Below are 27,730 nucleotides of genomic sequence, written 5' to 3' on the forward strand. Positions count from 1 at the left end.
ATGCTAAGGCATCAAAAAAGGTGACAAATATAAAGAACATCTATTTTTTGATTGCTGCTGGAATTTAGAGATTTTCAAGTGAATTAAGTATTGATATATTCAATATCCACTTGCATTCCTGAATTCATTTTACAGACTTTATGTAAAACTAGAAGGACAGGGATATGAAGTAGAGGATTTAAGGTGAAAATCTTACCCCTCCAAAGAAGAACAGGTTCCTATGACTTGCAAAACATTAAAAAAAAAGAAAAAGAAATGAAACCTTGCGGGGACTTCCCTAAAACAGGCGTAGAGAGGTGAAGGAATAGCTCTGGAATTCTCTTCACAGGGATGTGTACTATTATTAAGATTCTCCGGTTTTTGAGAAAAGCGTTAGATGGAAACGGTTCTTTCACGACGCGGCCCATCAAAGCCGTAAGGCAACCAATCCTCCAAATCCCTAGGTCCCCTTCATTAGGGCAAAGCAGTCGCGGGGTCGGTCCTGACTCGGACCGGCCAGGTAAGGATGCCCCTGAGGGAAGAGGAAGGAAGCGCAGGCGGCGCTGCAGCTCTCCTCAGGGCTGGTCCCCGCCTCCCCGCCTCTCTCCACGAGCTCCCGATAGGAATGGATCACCTTGGTGGGACTCGGCTTCCTTGTAATCTGTTTCCAGCGATTCAGCCCCGTCCTCTTCCTGGAGGAGGACCTGTCTTGGGGCGCCAGCAACATTTTCCAGGTTCAGGCACGGACTAAGGCCAAAGCTGAAACAACCGCTCCTTTGCCTAGGCTGCTTCCGAGTCTCCGTGGGAGTTGTAGTTCCTCTGCCCACAAAGGAGGTAAGTGTAGGGCGCAGCCGAACCACCACTCCCAGGAGGCTTTGCCCAGGCGGAACGATCCTGTTCAGTTACCCATGGCAACGGTAGCTGTTTCTCCGCCTTCCAATCACCAGTGTTCGCTTTACAATTATTTTTGCCTTTTCCTGGCGCCCCGTGATGACGCAATGTTCCCTGATTGGCTCTAGCATCGGAGGCGGTGGTTCCGGGGGCAGAGAATTTTGCAAGCTGTACACGTGGTAGCTAAAGGCGAGAACCTAGGGAGTTTCAAGTTTCCCAAAGTTGGGAGGTTTGCAGGTAAGTACCTCCCTTCCCTATTTCGAGTGAGTGGGGGCTGCTGCGAGAGAGTCGCGTCGCGTTGCGTCGCGTCTAGATCCTTCTTGGTTGTGTTGCAGTAACTGTGATTGTCCTCCCGCCATGTCTCTTTCATTTTCGGGTTCTCCTGGTGGGTCCTGGCTTCTGTAAATCCAGATTCTCCCAAATCGTGTGGCCTCATCTCATCTCAGAGAGAAGTGTCTCCGTTCAACAGGCGTCTGTTTAAGGGTCAAGTTCCCATGCGGAAGTTTTTCTGGATTGTCCAGGGTGCTTGGGAGGGTTGGACTGATCTCGAACACCTGAGCTAAGCACTCCGCGAAGTCTGTTGCCCCTGGAGATGGCTCATGGAGTGAAGCTAAAGCCGTCGTTATTGACTGAGCCTAGGTGTTCCCGGGAACTGTCCATGCTGGGATATGTAGGTTCATAAGGCAGAGTAGAGATTTAGATTGGCAGCTTTGGGCCCAGTCATTTTGTAGTCGTATGACCTTAGGAAACATGTTTAATAACTCTCGGACCCTCAGTTTACTCAAATGGGAGCAAAAGTACCTAAATCATTAGAGTATGGTACCCAGTAAAAATCAGTGTATGCAGAGACCTCTACTTGGAAACGTAAACTAGAATTGAGATTTGTGAAAGATCAGGGAAGCTTTGCCCTCAGACTACTGCACCAATCATAGGACCTGCTCTGTAACTTGAGTTTTCATTGGAAGGGTGATGGTTGATTAAATTGTGTTACATCCAAGCTATGCAATATCATAAAGTAGTTAGCTTCAACGGGTAAATTAAGCTCAGTGAATGTCACCAATAACACTATAGCAAAATGGAGAATATGACTGAAAATTATATCTTAACATTACAGTTAGTATGTAAGCATTGCATATATTTATGGACAAGATGAGACTTCTAACAGACTACCAGCCTATTAAAGTACAGGCTCAAAAAGCAGAATTCTATGATTTAAGTGGCTCTGGCATTTCCTAAATGGTGACTTTTTAAGCCTCATTTCATCTGTAAAATGCTCCTAATAATAGCATCTGTCTTAGATTGACATGACAGTACATGTTAGTGGAGTTAGCATGTGAGGAACAGTACTTGATACATAGTAAAAACCCAATAAATGTTGCTACTGTTGTTATATCTTTAAGTAGGTTATGCTAATTTTAACTTTTATTATGATTACTGACATATTTGGACTTACTTCTGCCATCTTATTCTGTATTTTCTATTTTTGATATGCTTTTTGGTCTCTTTTCCTCTTTCTTGCCTTTAAATATTAACCAATTTTTCTTTATCCTTCCCTGTTTCTCCCCAGTGGGTTTGGGAATTATCCATTGTCAGTAAGTTTTAATGGTTACTTAAAAATTTTAAACACACATACTTAAAGTTTAACATTTTTATTGATCTCTCTCCTCCTCCAAAATAGTGAAAGAATTTTTGAATACTACCTCTGAATAGTCTCATCTTCTGTTACTAGTTTTCAGAGTTTTCAAGTCCATCATTTCTGTATGTCTTTCTTAGTTAGCTCAGTGCACCATATTGCTTAGAAGTCCTTCACACTTTTTAATATGCACATACAGTGTAGAGTGTGTATTTGTGTGTGTATTTATAAATACATATATGCAATTTTTCTTTTGCAAAAAACGTGTTCACCTAAGCTTGCTCTTTTCCCTCAACATATTGAAGTCATCTTCCCATGACAGTCTGTAGAGAATTGATTAAGAAAAATTTTAAAAAACCTTCTTTCATAAGGGAATAGAGGGAGGGGAGAAATATGCGACAGTGGAAGTGTTAAGACAGGTACAGTGCTGCCACAGGTGTAGGGAATCTTGGTTAGCCCTTGTAAAGGCACGACTACTTGTCCTTAAAGTGATTAAGAGTTTTTCCACTAACCATTATTTCCAAATGGCTCTTCTAATGGTTAAGACTTAACCAGGAAGTGAAAGTGTAGGTGTTTGTATACCAAGAAAAGCATAACCCCAGAAATCTTAGAAGAGACTTATAGCAAGTGAAAAGGAAAAGGGCCAAATAAAAACCATTTAATACTTTGGAGACGGTTGGTTTGTTTCTTGAGAACTTTGCTTGGAGTAGTAGATTATATCACTCCAAAAACATATTTTAAAACTATGTGTATGTGTATATATATTATATTTACATTACTCCATCATAAAAGCTTTTTGTGTTTGAGCTGTTAGAAAAGAGGTGCAATTATAAAAGTACTAACCACAAATTGATCAGTAATTAAGAAAGGAAAGGTGGGTTCAAAGCTGGACAAAGTTGCATGTTATTTTTTAAATATTGATTTCCGGATAAAATACATTCTCTGATGATTTCCTCAGATTTCTTAATGTTTGCATTCATCCTCACAATACAGAGATTCACCACTAGCAGTTTATCTATTGGAATACTTTTCCGTAAACCCAGTTGTCTACTTTACCTCGCTTACTTTTTTCTTTGATGCCGTGTCCATTCACTGTTTAAGGTAGGACTCTTAAGAAACCCTAAACTGCAGAATGTGAGTGCATTCCATTAGAGTCCCATACTGTGGAGAAAACCAAGTGGGTTCAGGACACTAAGCTGAGGACTTTGAATTTCATCTTTAAAAGTTTGAAGATTAAACTTTACATCGTATCACAGGAGAAGCCATCTCTACATCTAAGAGCGTGGTGGCTGATGTCCGTTAGAACTAACGCAGACCTGTAACAACCGACCTTGGGTTAAGAATGAAGGAAGATGTTTCTTTGGGGAAAGAGTGGCAAAAGGAAATATGTGTATACAAACATTGTGTTATCTCACTTCAAAGATGTAATCAAAAGCACAGGCCTCTGGGCAGAGACCTGGGTTCTAGACTCTGGTTAATCTCAGCCTCAGAGTCAGTTGTGGAACAGCAGAGGGGATCATCAAGTTCATGACAAGCTCTCAGTGCAGTGTCTCTGGTAGTAATGGTCAGACTTAACTATTCTCAGCATTTCTAAAGTCTAATGGCAATCATTCATTACCTGGGGTGTTAAACAGAGGTTTATTAAAGAGTTGTGGATTGTTTTTATCTGAAATTGAGTTAACTTGACATGGAAAAGCACATTGTCTTATGCTTGTCAGCAGCTTTGTTGGTCAGTCTTATTTATTAATAAACTGGAAAAATGAAAGGATTTGATGAGAAGTAATAAAAATTGATAGCCTTGTAGAGTCTTAAACTTCATTTTTTCAAACATGCTAGTTTTATCCAATAAAGGCTGTTTCTACTTTTATATGGTCAACTCATGTGTATACGTTGAAACTCTTGACAAAGCTTAAACACTTAGATGAGACAGAATTTTTGGAGTAAGTGGAGGAACCAGCAAATTCTTCTCTATAGGCCTTTCTGAAAATATGTGGGACAATGAAGTTTCTTACATTTTCAGATGTGTGTGAGTAGTAAGTGCTAAGTTCTTGCAGTATTAGTAACCTTGGTCCAGTAAATTTTCATTAGTTCTTATTTTTGTCTCAAAAACCTATTGTTTGATATCAGTTGATTCTAATAGAATAATAGGGTTGATTAATTAACCTTAAAGTGAATTTCTCACCTTCATGCTTCCCCCTGCTTCAAGTCTCTAGAACTTATATTGCAAAGTACATTCTTTAACTTTGCTGTAAATGGCTTCAGAGCTCTGTTAGTTTAAAAACTATTTTTATCCCTTGAAATCAGAAGATTATGTGTATTATTTGATAAATCAATAAGAAATATGATTTTGTAAACTAATGACTCTTCTCTTGTATTTTCTGAGTTACATTCTTATTAGCCTGTAAATATATTTAATTTTTTGGTATAAAATTCCTTTTATTTTAACAGTTTTAATATGTGGTAACACAGTTTTATAAAAAGTAGCTTTTTTATTACCCTTTGTTAAAGCATAACTTTTTTCCCTCGAAAGTGGCTTAGTCATGTACAACATTTTGCGACCCCATGGACTGTAGCCCACCAGGCTCCTCTGTCCATGGAATTCTCCAGGCAAGAATACTGGAGTGGGCTGCCATTTTCTCCACCAAGGGATCTTCCCAACCTAGAGATTGAATCTGCATCTCCTACACTGCAGGCAGATTCTTTACCATCTGAGCCATAAGGGAAGCCCCTTCTGCTAAGTCGCTTCAGTCGTGTCCGACACTGTGCGACCCCATAGACGGCAGCCCACCAGGCTTCCCCGTCCCTGGGATTCTCCAGGCAAGAACACTGGAGTGGGCTGCCATTTCCTTCTCCAGTGCATGAAAGTGAAAAGTGAAAGGGAAGTCGCTCAGTCGGGTCCTACTCTAGCGACCCCATGGACTGCAGCCTACCAGGCTCCTCCGTCTATGGGATTTTCCAGGCAAGAGTACTGGAGTAGGGTGCCATTGCCTTCTCCAAAGGGAAGCCCCTTAACACTCTCTATTTGTGTGGGTTCCAATGAGACTTTTTTTTTTTCTTTTTTTGATGTGGACCATTTCTAAAGTCTTCATTGAATTGATACAATATTCTTGTTTTTTGTTTTTGGGTTTTTTGGCCTCGAAGCATGTGGGATTGTAGCTTCCTGACCAGGGATTGAACCCAAATCATCTTCTTTGGAAGGCGAAATCTTAACCACTGGACTACCAGGGAAATCCCCAGAGTTACTTTTATGTCTGTATTTGTGATAACTTGAAATAATGAATGTTGAGTCATAGAAAATTGACCAGCCTTTCCTGAAATACTCATACTATTTAAAAAAAAATTTTTTTATTGGAGGGTAATTATTTACAATATTGTATAGTTTCTGCCAAACATAATTCATGTTTAACATGAAATCATTTATTGGACCATATAGAAAGTAGTTACTCTTGTTTCTAAATTTCACAAGGATTAATTATTTTATTTCAATATAAGAATTTATGACTCCCAAAAAGGAATATTTGCATTTCTGAATATTTTTTAATTCATGATAGATAGTGCTTATTTATTTGGTAAAACATCTTTTAAACATTGGTTGACTTTCAGTGTGGCTTAAGAGGATAGGATCTAAGGTCGGAGCCACTCAGAGAGCCATGTTAATTTATCTATTAATAAAACTGCTGCTGCTGCTGCTAAGTCGCTTCAGTCGTGTCCGACTCTGTGCAACCCCATGGACGGCAGCCCACCAGGCTCCCCTGTCCCTGGGATTCTCCTGGGCCTTACCTAAATTGCAAAAATTTGAGAGGATATAGTGGTTGCTGTAGAGACCCTGGTATTTCAGAATGCTGGATATCCAGTGACATTTTGCAAATGATCTGCCATGCCTGGTTACCAAGTTTTACAGGGCATTTAAAGAATTGGAGCCTGGGATTTGCTTTACTGAATAATAATTAAGACAATCCAACAAAGTAATTGACAATGTTTTCTGATTTCCACCCCCACCCTGTGTATCTGTGGTATTTAGAAAGTATATCTTTTATTTTTAATCAAATATTTTTCCTTTCCAATTGTAAAAGCAACTTTGCTTGTGAATTGCATTGATGCACCACAGTTTCTCACCTCTACTTTTTTAAGAACAAAGTTGGAAAATAATCCCACTTCTCAGAGATAATCTCTGTTTATTTGTTCAATATATATTCTTCCATGAGTGCATGCTCAGTTGTGCCTGACTCTTTGTGACCCCATGGACTACAGCCTGCCAGGCTCCTCTGTCCATGGGAGTTTTCAGGCAAGAATACTTGAGTGGGTTGCCATTTCCTTCTCCAGGGGATCTTCCTGACTCAGGGATCAAACTCGAGTCTCCTGAACTTCCTGCATTGGCAGGCAGATCCTTTACCACTGAGCCACCTGTGAGGCCTATATATTCTTCCATATATTTTAATAAACAGTGGAATGCTGCTTTGGAACCTGTTTCCTTCATTTAATTATGTGTTAGGAAGATTTACTATGTTGCCTAGTATCCTCTCAAATCAGAGAAAGAAAAAATTGATCAAAATAGTATTTCTTAAGCAGTGTGACCTTTCTATATACACATTTTCAAAGCTGAGAGTAAGCCTTGGCTTCAGAGTGTCCTTCCCATGATTAGTCTTTACTTCTGTCCTTCCATTTGTTTGGTTTTCATGAGCTGAGACAAAACTTCCCTGATTGAATTTAAATATGGATGATGTCATCATATTGCTCTGCAACTTTGGGAAAGGTACCTTATTCTCTCTGTCATTTCCCATCCCCCTATTCCTGATATCTAAAAAAATTCTAGACTGGGAAGTATATGAAACATGTTATTTATTTTTCTGTAAGTTGCTTTCTTTCAAAAATGTTTAGCCTTTAGCCGTCATGGAACTTCTGAATGTAACGTTCTTTTCTTATCAGGACTTAGAGGAATCCCTTTGAGATGAAGCTAAATCTTACCAAGGTGGTTAATGGCTGTCGCCTTGGAAAAATAAAAAACCTTGGCAAAACAGGGGACCGCACCATGGACATCCCAGGCTGCCTTCTGTACACCAAGGCTGGCTCTGCCCCCCACCTGACCCATCACACGCTGCATAAAATCCACGGGGTTCCTGCCATGGCTCAGCTTACACTATCTTCACTGTAAGTATGAGACCTGATCATTCACATGTCAACTTTAGCAGCAGCTTGTTTACCTTACTAAGTTGCAGTAAAGAGAAAGACTTTTTTTGCTTCTTTATACAAAATGTGTAGGCTTTTTATAGTGAAATCAGAAGAGAGATATCAAATGTTATACATCATCTGACCATAACATGGAAGGCACAGGCCAGACCTACATGTTAGAGCTGCTTTGCTTTTCCATACCACCCTCATTGCCGCTGTTCCCAGGGGTGATGGTGCCCATAATGCCCCATAAGGGCTAAACTTGGGACCGCAGGGATGTCTTCGTGCTCCAGCCTCAGAGTTTCCTCTGTCTCTGCATGTGTACTTGCCAGTTCTACTCTAGGGTAACAGAACTAATAGAGTTGAGGTCATTTTGTGTCATGTACATACTGACCTTATCCCTAATTGAAAAATCTGCTATTTGATCAAATTACTCTGCAAGATTGTATTAGTAACAGTCATTTTAAAGGAACAAGGGGAAGAAGAAAATCTAGATATTCTGAAGCCCTTGATCTTTGCCAGTTTCTCTTTCTCACAGAGCCACTTGCAAATTAAAGACCTTCGCCCTGTCTAATGAACCCAACCTAATGAATGGGGACTCCTGAATATGTTGTACTTGGTGTCTTGAGACTACGCTTACTGTCACGTGGCTCATTTGGCTGAGGAGAAGAGGGCTTCAGTTGTTTGCATAGAGTATCTATAGAATGATTCATTATTATGTTACATATTTTTCTGTTTTCTTATAGGGCAGAACATCATGAAGTCTTGGCAGAATATAAGGAAGGAGTTGGAAAGTTTATAGGTAAAAGTTAATCAAGTTATTTGCATGTGCCTTCTGGTGTATTAATTTGGAGGTTGAAGATACTTTTTGTTTTTTGACTCTTTATGTATACAGTTACTCATTCATGAATATAATAAGCATTTATTGAGCATCTAAGAATAGGCATTGGGGATTCAAAGATGTTGCTGCTGCTAAGTCGCTTTAGTCGTGTCCGACTCTGTGCGACCCCATAGACGGCAGCCCACCAGGCTCCCCTGTCCCTAGGATTCTCCAAGCAAGAACACTGGAGTGGGTTGCCATTTCCTTCTCCAATGCATGAAAGGAAAAGTGAAAGTGAAGTCACTCAGTCGAGTCCGACTCTTAGCGACCCCATGGACTGCAGCCTACCAGGCTCCCCCGTTCATGGGATTGTCCAGGCAAGAGTACTGGAGTGGCTTGCCATTGCCTTCTCCTCAAAGATGAGTAGGAAACAATTAACTGCCCTAATGAAACTCAGAGCCTAGTTGGCATAAAGATAAACAGGTAGTTCTAATAGAGTGTGGTGACTGCATTTGCAGGATTGGGAGTAGGTACATGTATGGTGAGGGCCTAGAGGGAGGAACATATAACCTGCTGTAGAGTCCATGTGAATGGAGGTCAGAATAGAGACCTCGTGGGTCAAGGAGGAATAGGAGTAAGCAAGGTTGGGAGGTGGGTGTAGTGGTGGTGGTCGACAGGTGTGGGTGACGCTCCAGGAGGAGAGCAGAGACCTAGAGGTGAGGGACTGCGTGGAACACACCTCAGACCCAAAGCAGGCTTGTCATGTTTGAGCCTAAAACATGGCAGAGGATGAAGAGTTTATATTCACCTATATTCTGATATGTTAATATCGTCTTCTGTTCCAGAAATAGAATTTTAAATGCCAGTATATGTGTCCATTTATTTATAGGAAAAGCTTAGCAGTGACAGCCAGAGAACCAACTCTTCACCAAACAGTTTTCTTCTGAAGCTTTTCCTCAGTGTCTGGGACTCACTTAAGTGACTGAAAATCCGTTTCCATTGGTTATTCAGTCTTGCTACTTCTGAGGGAAACCGCATGATGACTTGGTTGTCACAAGGGCCTATATCTCCATAGAGGAATTTATATAATACCATTTCCCTTGATCTGAGACCAATTTTAATAACTGGCTTTAAAGTATCCAAGCATATAATTAAGTGAAAATAGCTAATATAAGCTTTCTAGAGATAATTGTAATAATTGCAATTGTAGAAAATAAGGTGGAGAATTGCAGAGATTTTTGTTGTTTGCTTTATATTTTTGGTCTTCAGCAAAATCCTGTTTTTTTCCTATGAAAATGTGGCATATAAAATTTAAGTACGTATGAGTTAATAAATATTTTTTTTTAAACGAATGTCTTTTTGATTAAAAAAACCTAAGAAACTGTCATCTTGAGTCAATAAAACTTACTGAAAAGGAGATCCATTTGCAGTGTCCTATAGTTTTTCTATAATTCTGTCCTTAGGGACCCATGATATGGGCTCCATTTATTATTAATAAGGTTACCTGTTGACTGTATAATTTCGTCTTTCCAGTAGCAAGTACCCCTTGGATGGTACCTTATTGAGAATGAACTTAATGTTATTTTCTTCAAAGCAAATCAAGTAGGGTCAGCATTTCATTAATCACTTTTCATTGTATCATGCTTCTGGTTATACATTTTCTTTGTAGCAACTCAGTGTCATTAGACATGAACGTTTAATTCTTCTTTTGGATTTGTAGGTTTCAAATAATCTTCATTCATGTTGACAGGCCTCCTATAATTCTAAGGTCGGGTGTGGGCAATTTACTCTGTTTTAGAGTTACTTTATCTGTCCTGCTGGAGAAGGCAATGGCAACCCACTCCAGTACTCTTGCCTGGAAAATCCCATGGACGGAGGAGGCTGGTAGGCTGCAGTCCATGGGGTCGCTAGGAGTCGAACACGACTGAGCGACTTCACTTTCACTTTTCACTTTCATGCATTGGAGAAGGCAATGGCAGCCCACTCCAGTGTTCTTGCCTGGAGAATCCCAGGGACGGGGGAGCCTGATGGGCTGCCGTCTATGGGGTCGCACAGAATTGGACCTGACTGAAGCGACTTAGCAGCAGCAGTATCTGTCCTGATGGATATGAAGCCACATTATGAAGCTGCTGTCAGTTACAGCACTGTGTAATTGCTGATGGAAGTGCTTTTAGGGGTTCTTTTTCTGTTTATACAGGCATGCCAGAATCACTCTTATACTGTTCCCTGCATGATCCAGTCAGCCCTTGCCCAGCTGGATATGTAACAAATAAGGTATGTTCTCAGAAGGTCCTTCAAGGCTGAAGCTTTGTCTCAGGAAGTCAGCCCCTTGGATCCCTCAGATGCAAGGATTCCACTGCCTGGGATGCTGACCCATTCCAGATCCCTTCATGCCTTCTCTTTGTTTGTATGACTATCGTGGGATGGTGTGGTTTGTAGGGCAGCCCACGGATGAGTTAAGGTAAGGAATGTATCCTCAGCTTTTTGACTGTTGCCAAAACTTTGGGAGGAGAGAAAGGTCAAGTACATGCCCCCAAAATAAATTGCTATAATGGTAGAAAAGGTACCATGCTTTATATGCAGTTTTAACAACCTCAGGAAAAGTAGGGAAAGTTGCTGATGAGTGTTATCACATGTATAACTATATATAGTAGGACTTCAGTATAATACTGCTGTTTAGAACAGAATTTGAAAAATCTGAACCCATAGCCAGAGGTTTTAGCTAGTCAAAAACAGTATCCAAAGGACTTCATTAAAAGTTTTAATTGGAGATACGGCCCCATTGCATTGTCCCAGAGGACAATGTTCTGGAAAGACTTCAGTATATACTGCTGCTTCACAAACAGTTACTTTTTCTTCACCCACTTTATTGATATCAACAACGTCTATTAATCTTACCTAAGATACCTTTTTTAAAATTTGTCTTCCTCTTTACACTTCTTTCTATTTTGCAATTTGAATTCAAAAGAAAATTTTGACCTCGCTTATTCCATTTATAAGGGAGAACGGATTCATTCAAACAGTGTTATGCAGGATGAAAAAGATTGTATGTGGTCCTCCAATTATGTACATCTATTCTAAGAAGAGAGATGCTGTAGGGGAAGCAGTAACCAAAGGAACATACAGAGATTCTTGTGTACTACGAGATTTATGTCTTTGCATATAATTCTGTATCTAACTATGTCTAATGAGTAAACATGTATTAAACATTCATCATGTGTGAGGCCCAGACTCTGTATGGACCTAACAAAAGCAGAAGATATTAATAAGAGGTGGCAAGATCTTCACGACCCAGATAATCACGATGGTGTGATCACTCACCTAGAGCCAGACATCCTGAAATATGAAGTCAAGTGGGCCTTAGGAAGCATCACTACAAACAAAACTAGTGGAGGTAATGGAATTCCAGTTGCGCTATTTCAAATCCTAAAGATGATGCTGTGAAAGTGCTGCACTCAATATGCAAGCAAATTTGGAAAATTCAGCAGTGGCCACGGGACTGGTAAAGGTCAGTTTTCATTCCAATCCCAAAGAAAGGCAATGCCAAAGAATGCTCAAACTACCGCACAATTGCACTCATCTCACATACTAGTAACGTAATGCTCAAAATTCTGCAAGACAGGCTTCAACAATACGTGAACTGTGAACTTCCAGATGTTCAAGTTGGTTTTAGAAAAGGCAGAGGAACCAGAGATCAAATTGCCAACATTAGTTGGATCATTGAAAAAGAAGGAGAGTTTCAGAAAAACATCTATTTCTGTTTTATTGACTATGCCAAAGCTTTTGACTGTGTGGATCACAATAAACTGCGGAAAATTCTGAAAGAGATGGGTATACCAGACCACTTGACCTGCCTCCTGAGAAACCTGTATGCAGGTCAGGAAGCAACAGTTAGAACTGGACATGGAACAACAGACTGGTTCCAAATAGGAAAAGGAGTACATAAAGGCTGTTTATGGTCACCATGCTTATTTAACTTATATGCAGAATACATCATGAAAAACGCTGGGCTGGATGAAGCACAGGCTGGAATCAAGATTGCCTGGAGAAGTATCAATAACCTCAGGTATGCAGATGACACCACCCTTATGGCAGAAAGTGAAGAAAAACTAAAGAGCCTCTTGATGAAAGTGAAAGAGGAGAGTGAAAAAGTTGGCTTAAAGCTCAACATTCAGAAAACAAAGATCATGGCATCCGGTCCCATCACTTCATGCCAAATAGATAGGGAAACAGTGTCTGACTTTATTTTGGGGGGCTCCAAAATCACTGCAGATGGTGCCTGCAGCCATGAAATTAACAGACACTTACTCCTTGGAAGAAAAGTTATGACCAACCTAGACAGCATATTAAAAAGCAGAGACATTACTCTGCCAACAGAGGTCCATCTAATCAAGGCTATAGTTTTTCCAGTAGTCTTGTATGGATGTGAGAGTTGGACTATAAAGAAACCTGAGCTCTGAAGAATTGATGCTTTTGAACTGTGGTGTTGAAGACTCTTTTGAGAGTCCCTTGAACCGCAGGGAGATCCAACCAGTCCATCCTAAAGGAAATCGGTCCTGAATATTCATTAGAAATACTGATGTTGAAGCTGAAACTCCAATATTTTGGCCACCCGATGGGAAGAACTGACTCATTTGAAAAGACCCTGGTGCTGGGAAAAATTGAAGGCGGGAGGAGAAAGGGATCACAGAGGATGAGATGGTTGGGTGGCATCACTGACTCAGGGGGCATGAGTTTGAGTAAACACTGGGAGTTGGTGATGGACAGGGAGGCCTGGTGTGCTGCAGTCCATGGGGTCGCAAAGAGTCAGACACGACTGAGCTACTGAACTGAACTGAACTGAAACATTTATAATGTGTGAGGCCCAGACTGCGTTTGGGGCACAACCATGATATTAGATACTTGGTTCAGACAAATATACAATGGTGTGATAAAGGCTATCTTTTCTATGAAAGAAATAAATACAAATTGCTGATAGAGCTTACAAGAGTGAGCAATTGATTATGCCTAGTAGAGTTTGGGGAACACAGTAGAGAAGATGGCATCTAAACTCTTATGTCTTGAATAGTATTTTACCAGGCAAAGAAGTAGGGGAAGGCCATCCCAATCAAAAGGAACAATGTGTTGAAAGAAAAAAATCAGTCTGTGGTATAATCAGAAATAGCATGGGGTGGAAGAGAGAGAAAGACTGGGATTCTGGAAAAGTAGTCACAGAATTCTTGGGCAATAACTGAGCAGTTGGCTTGAATGGACATTGAAGGACACTGTGAGCTCTCAGGTCCTTAGAAAATTTGGAATATGGTATGGGAAACCTCTTTACCCACCACGTCTAGAAGATTGCATTTGCCACCATCTCTCCAGCTGTAAAGAAGAATTGAATTTAGAATTGCTTTAATCATTTTATTATTTTCTTTTTATTTGCACGTTACTCTTGCTAATTCCTCTCACCTTGTTCCATGGCAGTCAGTGTCTGTGTGGGGTGTTGGAGGACGAGTAGAAATGACTGCCTCCAAGTTCATGGCCATTCAGCAGGCCCTTCAGCCAGACTGGTTCCAGTGCATTTCAGATGGAGAGGCAACTTGCAACGAAGCAACTTCCATAAAAAGAGCCAGAAAATCTGTTGACCGATCGCTTCTCTTCCTGGATAATTGTTTGAAGCTACAGGAAGAGTCAGAGGTAAAGCCGCACCACTCACCTCGCCTTTCTCCTGGGAACTCTAGCTAATTTACATTCCGTGATACCGCCCTTTCTGCCCCTCCTCCTGTTTCTTGCTCTTCACTTCTTGGTCTCTTTTACTCTCCTAATTTTTTTTTTTCTTCCCTGAATGTTTTATTGCTCTTTAGGATGTCTTAGGAGAAGGAAATGGCAGCCCACTCCAGTGTTCTTGCTGGAGAATCCCAGGGACAGCGGAGCTTGGTGGGTTGCCATCTATGGGGTTGCAGAGAGTCGGACACGACTGAAGCGACTTAGCAGCAGTAGCAGCAGCAGGATGTCTTAGGCTCTCTTTTTCATCCCACACTATATGTTCTCTCTGGCAAGCTCCCCTTAGTTTTAATTGCTGAAAATTCTAAAATTGTGTATATGATCAAGGTCACTCTCCTTAGCTTCAGAGTTACACAGCCACAGGCCTTTGCTACGTTCTGTCACTAGAGTATTCCTCTCGTGCACCTCAGAGGTAACAAACTCAGTATCTCCTCTCCTCACACCTGCTCTTCCTCTGGCTCTCCTTCAGTACTGTTCTCCCTGTGTGACAGTCCCCAGTTCCTCTGCCCAGAGATTTGAGTCTTTCAAGACCCTTTTTAGTATCCAGTTAATATTCAATTGTTCACTCCACCCTGGCTTCAGTTCCCTACATATGTCTGCAACGTGCCCCTTCTGGCTCTATATCCTGAAGGCATAGTAACCTCATCATCTCATGAGCTGGTGAAGATGAAGCTGTGGTAGTGAATAAGGGGTCTTGATAGCAGAGTTAATAAAGCTGGAAAGGAAGGCATTCATTAGGAGAGAGCAGGGGAGGTGGGAGAATGGGAGACAGCGATCAGAGGAGAGACTTCTAGTGTCTAGTCATTTGTGTAGAGTAATCCTGAGCCACGAGCAGGCCCACTGTGGCAAAGCACATGGAGTTTGAGAAAGATCATTATTTTGAGTTTACTAATAAAAAATGTACTTCGGCTAATCAACTTAATATACATGAAATAATTAGAGGAAGCTTACTTGTCATTCTGATAGAACTCTTAGTATCTGAGTAAGGGTTCAGCATGGGGACATTGCTGCAGCTCTGAATTGTTAGCTCTGCTAACAGTTATTTGCTAGTGATTGTTTTCGGCCGGTAATTATCCTTGTAGGATGAGTAATGTTTGGATGAGTAGAAAGGAGGACAGGGAGTGTGACAGAGTGTGATTATTAGAAAGGCCAGATGAGCCTCAAATCCCTCTTGTGTGTTGTCAGCCACACCATTTCACATTGTTCTTGTGGGTTGGGCAAATGCCTGGGTCCCTCCCTGTCCCCCTTATGCTGTTGGCTTGACAGGATTATTGATAGTGCCCCTTTTAAGTGTGTTCCATTTTAGACAATACGGTTATACTTTTTATTTACTTATTTATTTGGCTGCATCGGGTCTTAGTTGTGGCACGCGGGCTCTTTGGTTGTGGTGCGTGGGCTTTCTAATTGTGGTGTGCCGGCTTAGTTGCCTGGCAGCAAATGGGGTCTTACTTTCCTGGCCAGGGATTGAACCTGGGTCTCCTGCATTGCAGGGTGGATTCTTAACCACTGGACTACCAGGCAAGTCCCTGGTGGTTACACTTCTTATACCCATGAAAACGAGTTCCTAGATGGGGCTATGCCAGTCACGTAAAGGAACAGGCCTGTGTAACTGTCTGCTTTGTATGTCTGCAAACATCTTTTCCTCTCCCTGTGATTTCTTCCTCTTATCCATTGAATCCTCTTATTCTGAATGCCCTTAAGTATCGAGGCTCCTCAAGATTCTGTCGTCAGCTTTTCTTCCTTCTGTGTGTATTCCCGAGGCCAGGGATGGTAAATGGGTTTCATCTCAAGGTGCTCAGAGCTGTGCACGGTGCGGCAGGGTGAGGAGAGTCTCCTGGCTGTGTCTAGCATGGCAGCAGACGAGGGAGTGGCAGGCCTGTGCCAAGCACCTCCTGCTGTCTAGCCTGGGTCGTCGCACCAGTATATACATTGCCCTGACTTTTATTCCGTATCTTCAGTGGCTGATACCTCAAACTCAGAGTGCACAAAACAGAATAATCATCTTCCCTCACCCTCCACTGGTGTCCTAGGATTCCCTGTCTTGGCTCTTCTCATCATCTCCCTGGACATCTGAAATAGGAGCCAGGAGTCGTCCTATTTTTGTCTGTGTCCTCTCCCCAGGAAACTAATCAGTCAGGTTGTGTTGAGTTGTTGATTGTTCTTCCTGACGAGGTTGCAGATCCTCTGTCTCCTTTTCACTCCATCACTACTGCCTCAGTCCAGATCCTCTTCGTCTTCCCCAGTGATTCAAGTCATCTCTACTCCATCCTTTAACCACAGTCACGCTCAGTTCACTCTCCGCCCAGCAGCTGAAGTCTTCTTTCCGGAGGAATAGTTTGATTATGTTCCTCCTGCTTAAACCAAGAAGCAGGAGGAACATAGCCTTTTAGCCTCTTTATAGCCTTCCAGGCTCCCTTCCCACCCACTTCCTCTATCGAAAAGCCACTGTTGATTGGTATTTTTCCTTGTAAACTTTATTTTTTATAGTTACATACACATAATTATTACATATATGCATGACTCTGGTTTTTATTACATGAATATGATCATCTTTTCAGGAATTTGCTTGTTTTTATTTAACAGTGTCTTGAAATTATTTTCCTGTTAGTGTATATATTACTATACGTTCTGCTTTCTTTTTAAAACAGCTGTGTAGGAAGCCATGCTATGAACATATTATACTTTACTTAAGCCTCTACTCTATTGATGGATGTTTAGCCTGATTCCAGTTTTTCATTATTCTACACATCTTTGTTTCATATGCACCAAAAATAAACTTTGGTGCATATGAATAAATATATTTGTAGGTGATATTCTTAGAAGTGGAATTTTAGAATGTATAAAGATAAAAGTATTGACATTTTGGTAGATGTTGTATGCTTGCCCTAGGATAAGGCAAGGTGAACTAATTTTTATTCTCTGTAGTTGTAAGGGTATGTAAGTGCCGTTTCTCTAACCCTTTTTCCTCCACTGTGTTGATTTTTATCTTTAGACTTTTCTGTCAGTGTGATGGGCAAAAAATGGTATGTAATTATTTCCAGGTTTCATTTCCTTGTGAGGTTTAGTAAGCTCTCCGGATGTGTTTTTCTGAAGTTCATATTCACATATTTGCCTAGATGTCTGTAGGGTTGTCCTTTGCTTAGAGGATTTATTGGAGCTTTGTCCATGGTGTAGACATTTATCTATCCCTCCAAAGAGTACGTTCCCCTTTACTTTTGTTGATAGTATATTTCATTAAGGATTTTTTTTTTTTAATGTTTCTGTGCTCAATTATGTCTGCCTTTTCCTTTTCCTTCCAAAGCTTTATCTTGCTTTGGAAGGCCTACCTTATCCCAAGAGTATAAAAATACTACATCTGTCTTTCTAATACTTGTATAACTATATTTTTTATGCTTAGATCTTTAGGGCCATCTGGAATTTATGTTTGAGAATGGTGTACAGTACTGATTTTTGTTTTATCTCTTTCCAAATGGACAATCAGTTGTCCCAGCGAAACCCAGTGTCACAGTTCCTAATGTTATTTATAACTAAGAGATTTTTTTTCCCCCAAACTTTAAACTTTTTGTTTTGTATTGGGGTATAGCTAATTAACAATGTTGTGATAGTTTCAGATGAACAGCAAAGGGACTCAGCCATACATGTATATGCATCCATTCTCTCCCAAACCCCACTCCCACTGAGGCTGGCACATAACATTGAGCAGAGTTCTCGTTGGTTATCCATTTTAAATATAGCAGTGTATATGTGACCTTTCCAAAGTCCCTAACTATCCCTTGCCCTGGCAACTGTAAGTTTGTTTTCTAAGTCTGTGAGTCCTAAGAGATTTAGAAGTAGCCTAGAGTAAACCAGGAGAACCATTTCTACAAATGAAAGCTGTTGCTTTTGTTCTTTTCCTCTTGTATCTTCCTGGTGTGTGTTTAAGCTAAAGCATGACTGCCTATGTTGATTGTCTCAGTTTCTCTTCAGTCTTTTCTTTCTTCATTGAATGGCTTTCAGATTGTGTTCTTTGGAACCCTAAAGGTTCTCAGGAAGGAGAGTGTGCTATTCCCCTGCATGCTTCAGCTGAGATCTCGTCTCTTCAGGGGGCTTCCGGTAGCTAATGCTCATTTAAACAGAGGTCTCCACTACTGAAAACAGTTAAAAATGTTCAATCCTTTCTCACCTTAGGTCCTCCAGAAAAGTTCGATCATTGGAGTGATCGAAGGTGGAGACGTGACAGAGGAGAGGCTGAGGTCGGCTCGAGAAACAGCCAAGCGGCCTGTTGGCGGTTTCCTTCTGGATGGCTTTCAGGGGAATCCAGCGACCCTGGAGACTAGACTACACTTGCTGTCATCAGTCACTGCGGAGCTGCCCGAGGACAAACCAAGGCTAGTGTTCAGGAGGATGCAGGCCAAGCCTGGTGGGCTGCAGAATGTGCAGTGTAGTATGCAGTCTCTACATGGGCATGTCTTTTGATGTTTTGATTATGTTCTTTCTGGGCTGAGTCTGCTTGGGGGAGTTTCCATCAAGGCCATCTTGCCTTTGATTTTAGAATGTAGGCCAGAGGACAGTGCCATGTGAGTTAGTTTATTTGATTCTTGTAAGTGAGGGCAAGTGTTATATTATTCCCCCTCATTCTTGTGCCAAATATAAATAATATTCTTTATTCATTATAACCTGGGGACAGGTAGAAAGTCACATGGAACTCTGGCTTTAATCACAGAAAGCTAAGGATAGATCTGGGATCTCCAGTGGAATGAAGACGGATTCTATCAATAAGGACCTTTAAGAGGTTCTTAGATTTGAGGCAGGTAGTGAGGAGGAGTATTTTTTGAAATCAGGGGAACTGGCAGCCTGAGTGGGGCTGGCTGTTTCCATCCATCACAGGATTCACTATGTGCTAGAGAGAAGAGTGATCTGCAGGATTTTAAGGCAAAAAAAATCCGTAAGTTTCTGCGTACAGCTGATGTCTTACCAGACTATCCACATTTTTTTCTTTCTTTTTTTTTAAAGACTGTAGTCTTTTATCCCAGTTGGTATGAATATTCATGCTTTTTTTCCTGCAGATACATTAAGAAGTTTGATTATGGGGTAATGCTTATACCCCTCGGGCTGATGAGTAATATTATGTGTGCTGTTTTTAGTCACTTAGTTGTGTCGATTCTTTGCGATGCTATAGACTGTAGCCCGCCACGCTCCTCTGTCCATGGGATTCTGCAGGCAAGAATACTGGAATGGGTTGCCATGCCCTCCTCCAGGGGATCTTCCCAACCCAGGGACTGAACCTAGGTCTCCTGCATTGCAGGCAGATTCTTTACCTGTAATGGTCTGAGCCACCTGGGATACCCTGAGTGATATATATATGTATGTAATTTTACTACTTTTTAAAAAGAGTCCAGGTATAGCTTGCAGTTAAGTATATGGATTTTAGGCATGCCTTGATGAATTTTTATTCCTGTATATGCTTGTAAACACCAGCCAGAACAAGATATTTCCAGCACCCCAGCCAGCATTCTCCCCACCCTCGCCCCAGTTTTATCCTAGCCCTCTGTGTTCATTGCTTTCCCTCCTGTGCTTATTTCATTCGGGTGCAGATGACAATTCAGCACTAGTATTTCTAGTCATTTTCTGGACTTCTTTTGAATTAAATGCTCACAGATGTCTGTTACTGGATTTGAAAGCTGGGATTGTTTTTCTTTCTCTAAGTGTGTAGAAATGCCAGCTTCAGTTGGAGAGGAGTTCTAAAAACATGACATTACTTGAAGGAAACTGTAGTCAGAAAAACCAGCATATATTTAACGGTTCTGGTTGTTTAATATTACATAAGCCTTTTTTTGAACTTCTTTTAGAAATCAGGGAGTCTATAAGCTTTTCTCTGCCAGTTTATAAAAGGGACTATGAGTAGAAAAACAAACATAAAAAATAGCAGCCAGCCAGCCCTGATCTATTGCATCTCCCCATCTTGTTTTAGTGGAAAAACCTAGTTGAATATTATTAACATTCTCAGAATGCATTACCTATTGCCTCTAGAAATACCATCTCATTCCACTATGCAGACATTTTGTTAATGGAGAAAATATAAAGAAGCATAAAGAAAGCTAACTAGATTCTTGGATCCTGTGGGCAGAGTTGAAATTCTGAGAGTAAGAATTGCTTTGTAAATGGAGCTATGAAGAATACAGTAGGTAAAAATGTCTTTCTTGAGCCAACAATGAAAAAGAATTATAAGCAAAGTACAGTTAAAACATGGAAGAGTATTTGAAGGGGAAATAAAGCACACAGCTTTGCACTAAAAAAAAAAAAAAAATCATATGCAGTGGATAGAAAGGCTACAGAGTTCAGTCCAAGACTCTGGAGATTGTTTCAGAAGGGATGAGGGGGAAAGAAAACTAACCCTTATTAGCGTCTCTTTGGAGTCAGAAACTACACTCTGCTTTTTCAAGTACGTCATTCATCCTCACAGCCAGTCTATGAGATGTGTATTCTTGCTTTTGTTTTTAAAATGGGAAAACCAAAACTCAGAGAGGTTAAGAAACCTTCCCAAAGTAACACAGCAAGTAAATAAATGGCAGAGCTGGGATTCCAGTCCAGGTTTCTGCCACCAAAGCTCTGTAGTCTTTCCGCCACGCCTCTTTATCTGCTGCCTGTCATGCTAACCATGATTTTCATTATTATTACTGTTAATGCCCTCTGGAAAGACTCTGATTTCATTCCTGGCATTGTCCTCATGTCACTGTACGTATTATTTTCACAGGCTCATCTGTGGTGTTAGCCGGCCAGATGAGGTGCTCGAGTGTATTGAAAGAGGAGTGGACTTATTTGAGAGTTTTTTCCCTTATCAAGTGACAGAGCGGGGATGCGCCCTGACTTTCAGCTTTGATTACCAGCCGAATCCTGAAGAGACATGTAGGTCTTTTGAAGTTAATCTCTGTGTCACCCTTAAATTCTTTCTATTTCCTATCAGCTTTTGGCTTGAGTCACAAACCAGAAATATGTGCATACTGTAAAGCCAGCCTTTTATAAAACTACGTCTTTGTTTCTTATCTGTACGCCCTGGCATGTTGGCACACAGAACCAGGCACTTAATACTACACACATAGCTCATCAATATTCGGAAGTGATTTTTGTAGGGAGCAGAACCAAGAAAAACAAAACCTCTTCTATTAACAGCCAGAAAAAAAAGAACATTCAGAGTGAATGAATAGTGATGAAAATCTAAGAAAAGAAAACCTTTGAACTGCTTGGTAAAAGTTAATTCGTTTTTTCACAAAGGAGTTCTTGTCTGTTTTTTTGCAAACCTCATGCTAAAATACAGGGAGTCTCACCCCCTCTGATCTTAGTGTTACTTTGCCTTTTTTTTCATACTGAGATGTGAAAGCTGTTTTCCTCTGCTAATGTTCCCTTTGAAGCACTGCCATTTGTTTTTATTGTTTAGTTATTCAGAAGTCAAGAAAATCAGTTTCAGATCCTAATGTTTAGCTGGCAATGGAAAAGGAACCGGGAGACAGACTTTGGGTTGGGGTCCCTCGAAGTGTCTCTGCAGTGTTTCAGGAGCGTGTTGTGGGCCCGTTTGCCCTCTGGCCTTCGGAGTGTGCTTCCCTTTCCCGCCTGCTGCTCCCCTTAAATTTGAGTAGGGTCAGAGACTTTTATTCCCCACAGTGATGAAAATTTCATTCAGGATTTGTTACACTTCCGTAACACAACTTAAGCATTAATCTAAATGGAATTACTTCTGGAAACAAAATAAATCAAGTTGATCAAATTCTTAAGCAGAGGAGGCCAGGTTTACTATCTTTTAGACAGACTATAACATATGTATATAGATACTGCTACTGCTAAGTCATTTCAGTCGTGTCCGACTCTGTGCGACCCCTTAGACGGCAGCCCACCAGGCTCCCCCTTCCCTGGGATTCTCCAGGCAAGAATACTGGAGTAGGTTGCCATTGCCTTCTCCAATGCATGAAAGTGAAAAGTGAAAGGGAAGTTGCTCAGTCGTGTCTGACCCTCAGCGACCCCATGGACTGCAGCCTTCCAGGCTCCTCCATCCATGGGATTTTCCAGGCAAGAGGACTGGAGTGGGGTGCCATTGCCTTCTCTGGTATATAGATAGGTGTGCCGTAAACACTTTATAAATGTTCCTGGCTTCATTTACAAGTGAAATTATTTCTGCCAGCACATAGGTGATTGTTAGTCAATCTGCACTGTGAATATGCAAAGCTCTACAGAGAACCTGGTATTGAGTTCTCTGGAACAAACCAGTTCCTTTTGGGCCAGAGAAAGCCAGATTTCTTCATGATTGGAAAAACTGAGTTTAAACATTTTTATTAAAGTATTATTATGAATCATATTTGTGTATGTGCATAGTAAATTGGAGCTTTTTGCCAATTTCAAAGTGAAAATTCCACAAGAATTAGTTGCCTGATGTAGGCAGCAATTTCCCCAGTGACAAGGACTTTTCAAAAGCCAGGGTTTTATTAGGGTTTTCCACGTCAGCATGCCAGTAATGGCAGAAAAATTAGAATAGCCATGGGCTCAGTGCTCAGGTTACATCGCTTTTTCCTTTCACCTGGGCGAATTTACCTTCCTGTGACCATCTGCCCATTTTCCTTGGGCCTAGCATTGTTATTACTTGTTCCCAGAAATACTTCTCTACTTGCACTCTGGCTGGCTCTTTGCATAGTAACTAGTGTTTCTGTTGCAATTCCAGCAATGTTCTTACTTAAAGCAAAGAGTTCAAGGGCACAACTCAAATTCCCATTTAATTCTGGATTAACTGAGTTCCCTGTAGGGCCAGAGTCTCCATACAGAATACATAAATTAAAACCATATTCTACTTTTAATCTGTAATATAGGCAGTTACAAATCCCAATGAATTTGCATGTACATTATGATAAGACATGACCCCAACACACAGGCACACACACATTTATTCTTTCCCTCCCCCTCTTGTCTTAAACACACACACATACACACACCCAGCTGGTTTTTAAAAAATCATTCCTTGAGAGTAAGATTATAAGATATATACTTGTAGCCATGTTTTACTAGACATAGTTGAATCCCCAGGTTTTGATACTATGGATTACAGGTCAGTGCTCACCTTGTTACATGTTCCTTTTTTTAATGTGTGTGCATTTCCTTAAGATAAGTTCTAAGGAGTGGAATTACAGGGTCAAAGGACCTGAAATAGTAACTAAAACAAAAATTCTACCAGTGGCCCTCTTTACCTGACCTTCATTCAAGACTTCTTATTGGTTTGCCCTCAGTATTACAACAAAATGGAACACAGGAAGAAATAAAATATGTGGATCAAACAAAGAAAAGTAAAACAACCAGTTGCAACCAAGAAATGACATCATTTGAAATTAATCTGAAGGAAAAAAAGTAAGGATTGTTTTTTTTAAATTTGATTTCTGTCTTTTTAATTTCAGTCTGTTTTAAAAGTTTTATGTAACTGTTCCCTTCTCAGTTTATGAGTTCATAAAATATTTATAGTTGGACATTGTTTGGGCCTTCTCAAATTCAGTGCTAGCAGAACTCTTTTTTTTCTGTAGATGAATTTGTGTACTTTGTCTTGTCAGAAAACTGAGGCTTCATAACTAATGTTTTAGAAGAGCTGTCAGGAGGATTAGACCAAATCCATTGTTTGGTATTTCTTATGATTACTTTAAATAATGACAGTGTAAAATAAGAATTCAAGATAAAATACAACAAGATTTTTAAATTTTAAGGGATTTAAACCATCTTGGTTATATACAAATTATAAATCTTAAATAAAGTATTTGCCTCTATAAAGACTAAACTAAGATATCTTGTAACTTTGTATTTGGCCAAAAGTGGAAATAATCAGTGAACAAGTAAGTGGTTTTTCTGGAACTTGGTATACTTGTTTTAATGCTGGGGTATTTTTGGTCTTATGTAAAGGGACATTTTAGGGACTCGGACTTATTTATTACTATCTAGTAACAGTACATGGAGAAGGCAATGGCACCCCACTCCAGTACTCTTGCCTGGAAAAGCCCATGGATGGTGGAGCCTGGAAGGCTGCAGTCCATGGGGTCGCTGAGGGTCGGGCACGACTGAGCAACTTCACTTTCACTTTTCACTTTCATGCATTGGAGAAGGAAATGGCAACCCACTCCAGTGTTCTTTCCTGGAGAATCCCAGGGTTGGCAGAGCCTGGTGGGCTGCCATCTATGGGGTCACACAGAGTCCGACACGACTGAAGTGACTTAGCAGCAGCAGCAGCAGTAACAGTACAAACTTGAAAATTTATGAAAGAATACGAAATTCTTAGTTCTTCTTTCTGTAGCGATTTCTTGATTGTAGGTCTGAAATGCTGATGCTTACCATATTTGACTTATTGAAAAATAGCCGAAGAGATTCATTTCTGTTTTTAAAAAGCTAGGGTGATATAAATGGTTACTACTAAAATCCCCTTTACATTGTGGAAGTCATTGGAAACTGCCATATTTATCAGCAATAGATTTGAAGCTTTGGAGATTTGGCATTCAGATTGTGGTTCTGCTCATGACTGTGTGACTTTGGTCAAGTCGTTTAACTTCTTTTTCATAGCTGATAAAAGATAGTGCATATAGTGCTTAGCATGTGCCTGTCTGTGTCCTTTACTATATTAACTCATCTAATTCTTGTAACAGCTCTATAAGGTAAGCACTAATAAGGCATTGTTATTCCCTGATTACATTTCGGATGAGAAAACAGACCTGGGGGAGGTTAAGTGACTTTCCAGAGTTGAGTTGTGAACCAGGAAACAAGCCCGGTCATTGTAGCTCCAGGGCCTTCCCTTTTAGCCCCATTGGCCAGTCTTCATTGGTAAAGTGACAGGAAAAATGTCTGTCTCCACGGGTGGTTGCAGAGATTAAATGGGACAGAACATATAGAAGTTTTTTGTAAACTGCAAAAAGCTCTGCAAGTAAAAGGTCATACCGTCTCTTCTAATCTTATAGTTCTGATGGCAAGTGGGAGAAGAGTGTCGTTCGTCAGAACCGTGTCTCCTCACATTTTTGTGTGCCTTTACGGTGTGACTAACCGTGCTCAGCAGGAGGCAGCGAGCATGTGACTCTGCTGCTGCTCCTTGGTAAGCCTTGGTCTAGGAGGCTGTATCCATCAGAGCCGGACTTCTGAATCTCCTGGCCCGCTGTGCTCTCCATTACCTTTTGACTACATTGCCCTCTTCAGCAGGTGCCTGGCACTACGTTTGCTAGTTGTGTTACTGACTGTTGGTTATGTGCCAGCAGAATAGGTGGTCTGGGTTGTCAGTTTCTTGTGGAACATCATTGTAACTTCCTTCCTCAGGTACCAGGAGGACTTCAGTCCTCTCGTGAGAGGGTGTTCCTGTTACTGCTGTAAGAACCACACTCGTGCATACATCCACCATCTGCTGGTGACCAACGAGCTGTTGGCTGGCGTCCTGCTTATGATGCACAACTTTGAACACTACTTTGGATTTTTCCACTCCATCCGGGAAGCACTGAAAAGTGACAGACTGGCTCAGTTGAAAGACCTCATCTGCCGACAAGCCTCCTGAGACGTGGCACCCAGTCTGACTCTTCACATCAAGCCTGCACCACGGTTGTGATGTGGGAAGAAGAGAGCCAGAAGTGATCGAAACTTTAAACTTTAGTCACTTATATTTGAGAATGAAGTCTGCTTAAAGTAGGAACATCTGTACTGAGCTCTGCTCACATAAGGCTAAAGAGACTTCTTAAAACTGAAATGACCTAGATTGATCAGAAGAAATTGAAACATGACCTTTCATATTTCTACACTCTTTTAGTCAATAGAGATTTGTTTAGTCAAAGATAAAAGCTTTAGATATAAGAGGACAGCCTTGAAGTGGGGATGATGAGAATCTGAGGGTTCACTGCGTTGGATTGGAACTTGAAGGGAGATGATTGGTCGTAAGTCGTATGACTTCTGTGGACATGTGCCTGCTGACCAAGAGGAATCTAGCTGATTCAAGAGTTTTCTTCATTTTTATCCTAATATTCTCAGGGGCCTCTTTTGGATTCTTCTGCCTCCCAAGCTGTCCTGGCAGTCCAGTCAACCAGAAATGACTCTTGTGACTTCACCAGGCTCACATCTCCATGGAATGTGGAGCTCTCACGTTGCTCCAATGACCAGTTGGCGCAGGGCACACTCTTCATTTGACCATATGGTCTTTCTGTGACTTTCCTCCCTAAAGTCACCACACTTGCCTGTGTGGAGCTGAAAGTTTGCATTGCAGCTTTCATCTGGTCATACAGATCCACTGTGGTCTGCCTTTCGGGCTCATTCATAGTCGAGCCACATAATGACTGAAGTTCCATCACTTAGGGAGATTCAGTCACTGTGTGTTCACTTGGACGGAGCCCTGGCCTGGCTGTTAGGGGATTGGGTTTCACTTACTCAGCTGTAACACTTGGGTATATATCACTTAACCTCCCCATTCCTGTTTCCTTCTGAATAATGGGGACAGGTGTAGTGAAGAGTACTAGATGAATCTCTAGATGAATCTAAGATTCCATCCAGCTCTTAATACTTGGGGAACAAGAAGTTTTAGATTAGAACCATAGCTTTACATGTATCCTTGTTTATTGATCACTATTGGCTTGATTTGAAATACAGTGGTATCAGGAGTCAGGCAACAGTGGAGATATTTGAGAGCCTAAAAAGAGGTTTGGCCCATGGATTTTGAAGTGGTTGGTAAATTGGCATCAGCAGGTCCTGAGGCTAGGGAGGCCTTCCCTGATCACGTCTCATTCTATGAATTTTTTTCTGCTCTTGTCAAAGGAATGACATTCATGTTGATGGTATGACAGGTGATTTTTATTTATAAGTGCTTTTCTATATTTGTCAAGTTTCCTGTAAAAATACACATACGTGTGTGTTTCACACATAGTTTTTATAAAACAACAGAACAAAAAAGATGCCTTTGTTTTGTTTGTAAAGGTATAAAATATTTGTTTTATATTTTTATGCTGTATTTTCCTCTTTGTTCATTTTAGTGGGCATTACTGAACATTGTTTTTAATTATTATGTGGTTACTATATTTTTATATGTTGGGCGCCCATCTCTATGGTCTTCTTTTATTAGTGGTTTAAGAATGTACGTGAATTCCAAAGTTCATGAATTTCAGAATTCATAGATCCTCCTGTAACCTCTCTTCCAATGAATGGCAAGGGTACTTACAAAAGACAGAATTTCTATTCTCAAGAATCTTCTTGTTTTGAAATATATTGGATTGGACTTGTTCATATGTTTATATTCCTGTTCAATGTCAAGCCCGTTGTTGGAGAAGTATTAATAAATATCCTAGAATCCATATAAAATTTATGAGCTTTATTTGTGTTCAAAGCACTGAAAATTCTGCCCAACTTTGTCCATTTCTCTGGATCTTTTTCTTATTAGCACATTTGAAAGAATATTTCTTTCCTTTAAACTGATTAAAGTCAATAACCAATAAACATTTTTAATTAAAAAAATATCTGGTTTC

General features: G+C 40.7%; 2 protein-coding genes across 4 annotated transcripts in view; one reads left to right on the forward strand and one right to left on the reverse strand.

Moving 5' to 3' along the window:
* CCDC191 (coiled-coil domain containing 191) overlaps positions 1–816 on the reverse strand; it is a 98,842-nt gene extending 98,026 nt beyond the window's left edge. For 2 of the 3 annotated variants that reach the window (XR_003507990.1, XM_027524143.1), the window contains exon 1: positions 614–815. Coding sequence is in view for 2 of the 3 variants with exons in the window: in XM_027524143.1 (XP_027379944.1) it covers positions 614–706 (93 nt within the window). In the remaining variant the exon portion in view is untranslated. Of the gene's footprint in view, positions 1–613 lie in introns of all 3 variants that reach the window. The other variant, XM_027524058.1, reaches the window with a different exon arrangement.
* Positions 817–989: 173 nt separating this feature from the next.
* On the forward strand, positions 990–27,566 carry QTRT2 (queuine tRNA-ribosyltransferase accessory subunit 2). Its single transcript, XM_027524300.1, has 9 exons — positions 990–1,107; positions 7,430–7,651; positions 8,419–8,474; positions 10,690–10,766; positions 13,956–14,168; positions 18,423–18,622; positions 20,989–21,140; positions 23,501–23,618; positions 25,551–27,566. The coding sequence occupies exons 2-9, from the start codon at positions 7,452–7,454 to the stop codon at positions 25,780–25,782; spliced, it is 1,248 nt and encodes a 415-aa protein (XP_027380101.1). The 5' UTR covers positions 990–1,107; positions 7,430–7,451; the 3' UTR covers positions 25,783–27,566.
* The last annotated feature ends 164 nt before the right edge of the window (positions 27,567–27,730 follow it).

Source organism: Bos indicus x Bos taurus, chromosome 1 (assembly GCF_003369695.1).
Source record: "Bos indicus x Bos taurus breed Angus x Brahman F1 hybrid chromosome 1, Bos_hybrid_MaternalHap_v2.0, whole genome shotgun sequence".
Classification (NCBI taxonomy): Eukaryota; Metazoa; Chordata; class Mammalia; order Artiodactyla; family Bovidae; genus Bos; species Bos indicus x Bos taurus.

Bases quoted from the DNA above. Each gene is read 5' to 3' on its own strand.
- QTRT2 (XM_027524300.1), top strand. From the start codon at position 7,452: ATGAAGCTAAATCTTACCAAGGTGGTTAATGGCTGTCGCCTTGGAAAA. The intron at 18,623-20,988 runs GCTAGTGTTCAG...TTATTTTCACAG, and splicing joins CTGCCCGAGGACAAACCAAG to GCTCATCTGTGGTGTTAGCC. The intron at 23,619-25,550 runs GTAAGGATTGTT...TTCCTTCCTCAG, and splicing joins ATTAATCTGAAGGAAAAAAA to GTACCAGGAGGACTTCAGTC.